The sequence below is a fragment of the Muntiacus reevesi genome, chromosome 9 (assembly GCF_963930625.1).
Source record: "Muntiacus reevesi chromosome 9, mMunRee1.1, whole genome shotgun sequence".
Taxonomy (NCBI): domain Eukaryota; kingdom Metazoa; phylum Chordata; class Mammalia; order Artiodactyla; family Cervidae; genus Muntiacus; species Muntiacus reevesi.
This window is the reverse complement of record NC_089257.1, coordinates 71,003,246-71,012,419: the sequence shown is the minus strand read 5'-3', so window position 1 is coordinate 71,012,419 and position 9,174 is coordinate 71,003,246. Positions and strand designations below refer to the sequence as shown.

The window sequence follows — 9,174 nt, the reverse complement described above, 5'->3', positions numbered from 1 at the left end:
GTTCATTCATTACTGTAATTATAAATTTAGAGTCACAGTTATTCTTTGTATCTGCCTATTACCATGTTGAAATTTCCTACGGTCCTTTTTTTCCCTTTTTTAACAACTGTTGTAATTCTCTTTTATTCTATTTTTTGAACTCCAAGATGGCCATCTCCCACTTTTTTTAATAGGCAGGAGAAGGAGGTGCAGAAAAAAAAAAGAGAGTGGTATAGTTAACTGGGGATTGTTTTATTGTATCTTTTCGTCAGACGTTCTGCTATCTTTTAAAATTTAATGTTCTCACTTGGGGACCCTAGACACCAACGAAGCAGCAAGATCAAGACAAAACCTGGTCAGTAGGTAAAACGAGGCGCGGAGCCCCGCCCCTAAAGCCAGGGCCAGGGGGCGGGGCGGAGCACAGCCAGGGGGCGGAGCGGAGCGGAGCGCGGGTAGGGGGCGGGGCTGCGCTCAGGGCGCGCGGGCCTTATAGTCACCCGGAAGGCGCGCGGGGCCCGCGGTGGTGAACACAACAGACCCCCGAGGGAACCCCGGCCCTGCGATCCCCCTGTGCCTCTCCTCTCCGCAGACCCGCGCGGCGTCAGCTCGCCCGTACTCGCTGAGCCTAATCCCGCGGCCGCTGCCGTGCGGCCTGCTTCGCCTTCCGTAGTTCCCCGACAGGTTATGGCCGCCCGCCTCCTGCGCGTCGCCTCAGCCGCCCTCGGCGACACGGCCGGCCGGTGGCGGCTTCTCGCGCGACCCCACGCGGGAGCCGGCGGCCTCCGCGGGAGCCGAGGGCCGGGCCTGGGCGGCGGCGCGGCGGCGACGCGGACGCTGAGCGTATCGGGACAAGCGCAGAGCAGGTGAGGCGCGCGGGGTGGGGCACGCGCGGGGGCGCGCCGAGCTCGTGGGTCCTCTGGTGGCGGCGCCTCCGTCGCCTCCAGAGGTTTCCAGTTCTGTCGTCCTCTCCCGGGCGCCGGCCTGCGGGCCACAAGCCCAGCCCCGCTGCCTTCTCCTGGCCCCGGGCTGGTCGTCCCGTGCTGTCGCTTCCTCCGTGTCGTCCGGTTGCCAAGTTGCTTCTCAGGTCCACCGACGCTTGGCGGGGGACGGGGGCCCGGGGACCCCGATTTCCCTGTACCAGCGTCCCCTGTGCCCTCAGGAAAGCTGGCAGTTTACTGCTGCTGTTTTTCCGTGCGGTTTGGCGTGGATCTAACCTTTGCCCTGCCGGAGCCCGCGGTGAACCTCGCCCCCAGTTTGTGTCGCGGCCGGGGCTTTCTTCTCGGCTCTCTTCCTCCTGCCGAGTCTGGAAACGTTCTGTCCCCAAGTCCTTGTCCATTTAGGGTACACCCGCTCGTCCCCGAACTTCCCGGTGTGCTCTCTTTGGTGCGTGCTAAGTCGCTTCAGGCGTGTCCGACTCTCTGTGACCCCATGGACTGGTGCCCATCAGGCTCCTCTGTCCGTGGGATTCTACAGGCAGGGATACTGCAGTGAGATGCCATGCCCTTCTCCACTCCCTCTGGTTACTGTCGGATAAAAAGTCCCCTGCGTTGGACTGGCAAGCCAGGGTTTTAAACTGGGCTTTGACACCTATTATCCAGTTTGTCTAATGCCTGTAACTGGGGAATAAGAGTCGTGTAGGCCTCACAGGACCATTTAAAGAAACCAATAAGAGCATACACATATTGTAGGGAGTCTGGAGGGCTCAGTAAATCCCACCTGTTAGCCTCAGCCGCCTCCTAGGCCCACAGCGTTGAGTTTTGTGTACTAAATGTCGAAACATGTGAAAAAAAATTTGCCCAGAATATTGGGTAGATTTGGGTAGATTTGTTTCTCAAAGACACGATCCCCTTTAGATACAATAGAGATAAAATGTACTCATAATTTCAGAGTATAGCACTGTGGTGGATGGAGCCTTAATATAATGTAGGTCTGAACAGCTCTTTGACCTGCTGTCCTGTAGTAGGAAGCAGGGAAAAACAGCTGGGTTTGTGTTCCTCTCTAGTTTCTTCTTTGTGAAGTTCCTGAGAGTAGGGTGTGGGACCTACTCATCTTTTTCCCCTTAATCTGTGAGGTAGTGGGTGCTCACTAAATTTTTGTTGTATGAACTGTGGAGGAGATAATGAAGGCAAGCTGGAGTTATTTGTTAAGGCACAGTGGGGTTATTTGTTACTTTTCAGTCCTTGATGTCCATCTGCCTGGATGCCTTGTTGCCTTGTTTTCTACATTGGTTGCTTTCTTGAAAAATTGTGTATAAATTGGGAGTCTTACTGAACACATTTATGTAACTGATATTTAAAGGAACATGAGTGCTTTTGTGAATGGGAATTATCTCCTCCAAGTTACTGTTTGATTTGGTATATCAGGTTGTCATAAAGGGAAGCACATCTGTTTTGTTCCCTCTTAAACCTACTTTATGCCCCATTGGCAGAGTTTCTGTCGATGTCCTGTGCTTCTTATCACACACTGGAGCTGCAACTAAATTTTCCAGGCTATCCAGTATGGTCATCAGTAACCACATGTAGCCATTTAAGGTAATTGAAGTTGAATAAAATTGAAGAGTCAGTTTCCCAGTTCCACTGGCCACATTTCAAATACTGGATAACCACACATAGCTAGTAGCTACTGTCTGGGACATCAGTTATATACAACTATAGAATATCTTTGTTACTGCTCAAGTTTAATTGGACAGAGCAGTCTAGAGGCTGTAGTTCTGACTTTGAAGTTTAACATTTAAGTAAACTTTCAGTAACTGAGAGTCAAAAAACTCCTTTAACTCCAAAATACTGTGTCGTAGTACTTTACATTTTGTAGTGATTTCGGTTGCCAAGGGCTTTCACGTATATTATTTCACTTGACCCTTAAAATCTCCTGAGGCAGGTAAAGTAGATAAATGAGAATAAAAATTTTATATTAAGTAGCAGGCAAAACTGGGACTAGAACTCACATAGTTTTTGTTTGTTTTTTGAGCACCAATAAGGTTGATAATTGTTTAGCCCATAGGGTCATTTGGAAGAGTTAAGGTGGCTGTGGAAGTGGGGCACTCTAGATGGGGCCCTTTTCTTGGACCAACTGCCCCAGACCACCCCACATAGTGAAAGGGTGAGCATTAGCAGCCATAACTCCCATGTCTGTTAGATGTCTGTTAAGAGCTTTACCACAACAGCCACTGACACCTTGGTTGAGATATCTGCTGTGGTTGAACAGAATAAATGGCAGTGCATGGTACATAAAGGGTAACAGTTAAAGGAAGTAGTCGTTTGTGGTACTGGTTGATATATTGATGATGATAGAGGATTTAGAGGGATCATAGTTATTTTCCAGTACCTGAAATCTTGATCTTTTGGGGAATAGCTAAAAACTTTTTGCTAGTTCTTAAAATTGGGGAAGAGAAATCTACAAAACCCATCAGTACCAATTGTTAATAATGAATAAAGTTAGTTGAGTAAAGTACACATGTATGATGCTTTTTAGGGAATAAAATGTTTCCACAAACTTTCTCTCCTTTAATTCTCTCAGCAGCTTGGTGAAGTGTCCGTTATTGCCACTTACCCATGGTCACCTAATGAGTACGTTGGAACCAGGGCTGGACTTTATGTCTTCTGACTCTTATATTCCATACTTTCTCAGCTGCACAATTACTTTTACTCTATCATTTCTGCTTTCTCTCCCGTCCTTTGGTAAACCTGTTATTACTCTTAATTCTGCAGTTTTTTCTGGGGCTGAACACCTTTAATGGATTCTATCCCTGGGTCGGGAAGACCCCCTGGATGGAGGGCATGGCAAGCCACTCCAGTTTTCTTGCCTGGAGAATCTATAGACAGAGGAGTCTGGTGGGCTGCAGTCCATACGGTGGCAAAGAGTTGGACATGATTGAGGCAACTTAGCACACACTCATGCACACCTTTAATATGTAGCAGCAGTTCAGGCTCCTTAGTACCAACAGGACTGGGACTTGAAATAAAAGTTACCAATCAGTGTTTGTTGAGCTCTACTCTGTTAGGAATTTTCCAGATGTTATCGAAACTGTGAGATAAATGATACCCTAATTTTAAAGAAGAGGAATCTGTGTCAGAGTTGAAATTCCTTTGCTGTTGCTTCTCTGGTGACTCAGTGGTCAGTGTTGCTTCGCTGGTAACTCAGTGGAGAGAATTCGCCTGCCAATGCAGGAGACATGGGTTGGATCCCTGGGTCAGGAAGATTCCCTGGAGAAGGAAATGGCAACCCACTCCATTATTCTTGCCTGGGAAATCCTATGGGCAGAGGAGCCTGGAGGGCTACAGTCCATGGGCACAGCTTAGTGACTAAACAATAACAAAGCTTAGCTCTAGGGTGCGCCAGAAGCACAGCAGTCCCCAAACCTCCAGCCTTCAGTAGTGTGTATAAACTATGGAATTCTTTCTGTTGTACTTATTGTCGCTTAGTACCAGGCATTTTTTGATGTCAAATCTCTAGACTTCTGTGGGTCTCAGACACATATTTCCATCTGGCTTCTGGACCTTTGTTTTTTCTATTATTATTATTATTATTTTTTTTTTTGAGATATAGTTTTTTTTATTTTTTCCTTTTTAAAATTTATTTATTTATATTAGTTGGTATTATTATTTTTTTTTATGTTCAATAAGATAAGTTTTATTTCTGATGATAAAAGTACACAGTTTGGTGAACTAGGAATAAAGACTTTATAGATTTAATCGTTTAATGATTTCAAAGAGTTAATAATCACTAGTGTTAGCACATTAGTTTTCTATCTTTAGCTAAGCATATCATAACTTTCCAAGTTTGTTGGAAAGGCAAATCATTCAATATCACGGTAATCCAAGCCTATGCCCCAACCAGTAACGCTGAAGAAGCTGAAGTTGAATGGTTCTATGAAGACCTACAAGACCTTTTAGAACACACACCCCAAAAAAATGTCCTTTTCATTATAGGGGACTGGAATACAAAAGTAGGAAGTCAAGAAACACCTGGAGTAACAGGAAAATTTGGCCTTGAAGTCCGGAATGAAGCAGGGCAAAGGCTGATAGAGTTTCGCCAAGAGAATGCACTGGTAATAGCCAACACCCTCTTCCAACAACACAAGAGAAGACTCTACACATGGACATCACCAGATGGTCAACACCAAAATCAGATTGATTATATTCTTTGCAGCCAAAGATGGAGAAGCTCTATACAGTCAGCAAAAACAAGACCAGGAGCTGACTGTGGCTCAGACCATGAACTCCTTATTGCCAGATTCAGACTTAAATTGAAGAAAAGTAGGGAAAACCACTAGACCATTCAGGTATGACCTAAATCAAAACCCTTATGATTATACAGTGGAAGTGAGGAATAGATTTAAGGGACTAGATCTGATAGACAGAGTGCCTGATGAACTATGGATGGAGATTTGTGACATTGTACAGGAGACAGGGATGAAGACCATGCCATGGAAAAGAAATGCAAAAAGCAAAATGGCTGTCTGAGGAGGCCTTACAAATAGCTGTGAAAAGAAGAAAAGCAAAAAGGAAAGATATTCCCATTTGAATGCAGAGTTCCAAGGAATAGCAAGGAGAGATAAGAAAGCCTTCCTCAGCAATCAATGCAAAGAAATAGAGGAAAACAACAGATTGGGAAAGACTAGAGATCTCTTCAAGAAAATTAGAGATACCGAGGGAACATTTCATGTGAAGATGGGCTTGATAAAGGACGGAACTGGTATGGACCTAACAGAAGCAGAAGATATTAAGAAGAGGTGGCAAGAATACACAGAAGAACTGTACAAAAAAGATCTTCACCCAGATAATCACGATGGTGTGATCACTCACCTAGAGCCAGACATCCTGGAATGTGAAGTCAAGTGGGCCTTAGGATGCATCACTACAAACAAAACTAGTGGAGGTGATGGAATTCCAGTTGAGCTGTTTCAAATCCTGAAAGATGATGCTGTGAAAGTGCTACACTCAATATGTCAGCAAATTTGGAAAACTCAGTAGTGGCCACAGGACTGGAAAAGGTTAATTTTCATTCCAACCTTAAAGGCAATCCCAAAGAATGCTCAAACTACTGAAACAATTGCACTCATCTCAGACGCTAGTAAAGTAATGCTCAAAATTCTCCAAACCAGGCTTCAGCAATACATGAACCGTGCACTTCCAGATGTTCAAGCTGGTTTTAGAAAGGCAGAGGAACCAGAGATCAAATTGCCAACATCTGCTGGATCATTGAAAAAGCAAAAGAGTTCCAGAAATACATCTATTTCTACTTTATTGGCTATGCCAAAGCGTTTGACTATGTGGATCACAATAAACTGGTGAAAATTCTGAAAGAGATGGGAATACCAGACCACCTGACCTGCCTCTTGAGAAACCTGTATGCAGGTCAGGAAGCAACAGTTAGAACTGGACATGGAACAACAGGCTGGTTCCAAATAGGAAAAGGAGTACATCAAGGCTGTATATTGTCACCCTGCTTGTTTAACTTATAGGCAGAGTACATCATGAGAAACTCTGGGCTGGAAGAACCACAAGCTGGAATCAAGATTTCCAGGAGAAATATCAACAACCTCAGATATGCAGATGACCCCACCCTTATGGCAGAAAATGAAGAGGAACTAAAAAGCCTCTTGATGAAAGTGAAAGAGGAGAGTGAAAAAGTTGGCTTAAAGCTCAGCATTCAGAAAACTAAGATCATGATATCTGGTCCCATCACTGCATGGAAAATAGATGGGGAAACAGTGGAAACAGTGTCAGACTATTTTTGGGGGCTCCAAAATCACTGCAGATGGTGATTGCAGCCATGAAATTAAAAGACGTTTACTCCTTGGAAGGAAAGTTATGACCAACCTAGATGGCATATTAAAAAGCAGAGACATTACTTTGCCAACAAAGATTCATCTAGTTAAGGCTATGGTTTTTCCAGTGGTCATGTATGGATGTGAGAGTTGGACTGTGAAGAAGGCTGAGCTCCAAAGAATTGATGCTTATGAGCTGTGGTGTTGGAGAAAACTCTTGAGAGTCCCTTGGACTGCAAGGAGATCCAACCAGTCCATCCTAAAGGAGATCAGTGCTGGGTGTTCATTGAAAGGACTGATGTTGAAGCTGAAACTCCAGTACTTTGGCCACATCATGCAAAGAGTTGACTCATTGGAAAAGACCCTAATGCTGGGAGGGTTTGGGGGCAGGAGGAGAAGGGAACGACAGAGGGTGAGATGGCTAGATGGAATCACCGACTCGATGGACATGAGTTTGAGTAAACTCCAGGATTTGGTGATGGTCAGGGAGTCCTGGTGTGCTGCGATTCATGGAGTCACAAGGAGTCGGATACCACTGAGCGACTGAACTGACTGATCATGACTTTTGATAGAATTAGGAAAACATTTATTTGAGGTATAACATAAATCATAAAATAAACTGATAGATATAAAGTTCAATGATTTTTAGCAGATCTTTAGGGTTCTGCAGCCATTACCATATCTTTGATTTGTCTAGCCATAAACACAATCCAGCACTGGAATAATTTTGTTTCACCAGACAGTTTGACATTTTACAGTCAGTCCCCATGTCCAACCCTAGTCCCAGGCAACCACTGATCTGCTTTCTGTCTTTATAGATTTGCCTTTTCTGGGAAATTTATGTATTAATATATATATAAAACCGGGCTTATTTAACTGAGTGTAAATGTTTTCAAGGTTCAAACGTGTTGAAGCATATGTTTTTTCTGTCAGTTCAGTCAGTCATTCAATTCAGTTCAGTTGCTCAGTCATGTCCGACTCTTTGCAACCCCATGAACTGCAGCACACCAGGCCTCCCTGTCCATCACCAACTCCCGGAGTCTACCCAAACTCATGTCCATCAAGTCGGTGATACATCCAGCCATCTCATCCTCTGTCGTCCCCTTCTCCTCCTGCCCCCAATCCCTCCCAGCATCAGGGTCTTTTCCAATGAGTCAACTCTTTGCATGAGGTGGCCAAAGTACTGGAGTTTCAGCTTCAGCATCAGTCCTTCCAATGAACACCCAGGGCTGATCTCCTTTAGGATGGACTGGTTGGATCTCCTTGCAGTCCAAGGGACTCTCAAGAATTTTCTCCAACACCACAGTTCAAAAGCATCAATTCTTCAGCGCTCAGCTCTCTTCACCGTCCAACTCTCACATCCATATCAAGCAGGTCTAAACTTGAACTAATTTCCAGTCTTCCCCAAAACTCCTTCTCCTAAGCTAATCCTTGGTTAACCTGTACTCATCATTACCCAGGCAAGAAATTTCAGTGTTACTTCCTCCCTCTCCAGAACCTTTTGATTCTGCCTTCTGAATATCTCTTAAATTAGTATCTCCTACACTGTTGCTTCGTTTATGCCCTTTCATAACCTCCAGCGGGTCTCCCTGCCTCCAGACTATCTCCATTTTTAGTCATTCTTCTTTGAAAAAATGCCAGTTGCCTAGTTGAAAATTGTGCATGTTTGGGAATACTTGCTTTAAAGCATTTTTTTTTTTCCCCTGTGAAAAGAAGTTGGAGAGTACAGGCCCATTTAAGCGACATTCTCTCTTTCTCAACACAATTCTGATCAATTTTTAACAATCTTTTTTCTTCAGCATTGAGTAATCAGGGAAGACATTATCTGATAAGGCTGCCTTGGTTGTGAAATGAGATGACTGGACTTGGTAATTTGCATGATATTTATAGCTCTGAAATTATACAATTCTAGGTTTTACTTATATTAAACAAAGTTTTCTTTGATGAACTGTGTCTCTTGGGAGTGGTGAAAATTACAACTAATTTTTTTAAGTTGAAGTACATCTTTTCAATTATGAAGTAAAAATTAAAATGACCAGTGGTGGGGAGGGTATTATCTAGTTGATAGTATGATTTTCCTTCTCAAAATTTGGACTCATGTTTGAGAGAAGGGTAAGAAATGTAAGCACGTTAGCAGACTGATGACTGACTGATAGATATTCTATAATAATGAAAAATATAAGGAGGGTTATATTTATCTTCCCACAGATTTAAACAGAGAAAACCTTTTTCTAATCCCCTTGGTTTTCGACCAAAACAAAATGTTCAACTACTCAAAGCTATCAAACTGCTGCCTCTTGGTGACTGTATTTGTCAGACACTTGCGTAACAATTGCCTTATCAATAGTATGATGATTTGTGTTTAAAGCTCTCCACAGCCCTCATCTAGTTTTTAGGGACACATTCATAGAGATGTTGGTTTTCAG

At 43.9% G+C, this 9,174-nt stretch overlaps 1 protein-coding gene across 1 annotated transcript in view; it reads left to right on the top strand.

The window, feature by feature from the left end:
- The first annotated feature begins 440 nt into the window (after window positions 1–440).
- The window catches only part of FDX1 (ferredoxin 1), a 39,515-nt gene continuing 30,781 nt past the window's right edge, over window positions 441–9,174 (top strand). Inside the window, exon 1 of the mRNA XM_065944246.1 lies at window positions 441–842. Coding sequence (XP_065800318.1) covers window positions 664–842 — 179 coding nt within the window. The 5' untranslated portion in view covers window positions 441–663. The remainder of the gene's footprint in view (window positions 843–9,174) is intronic.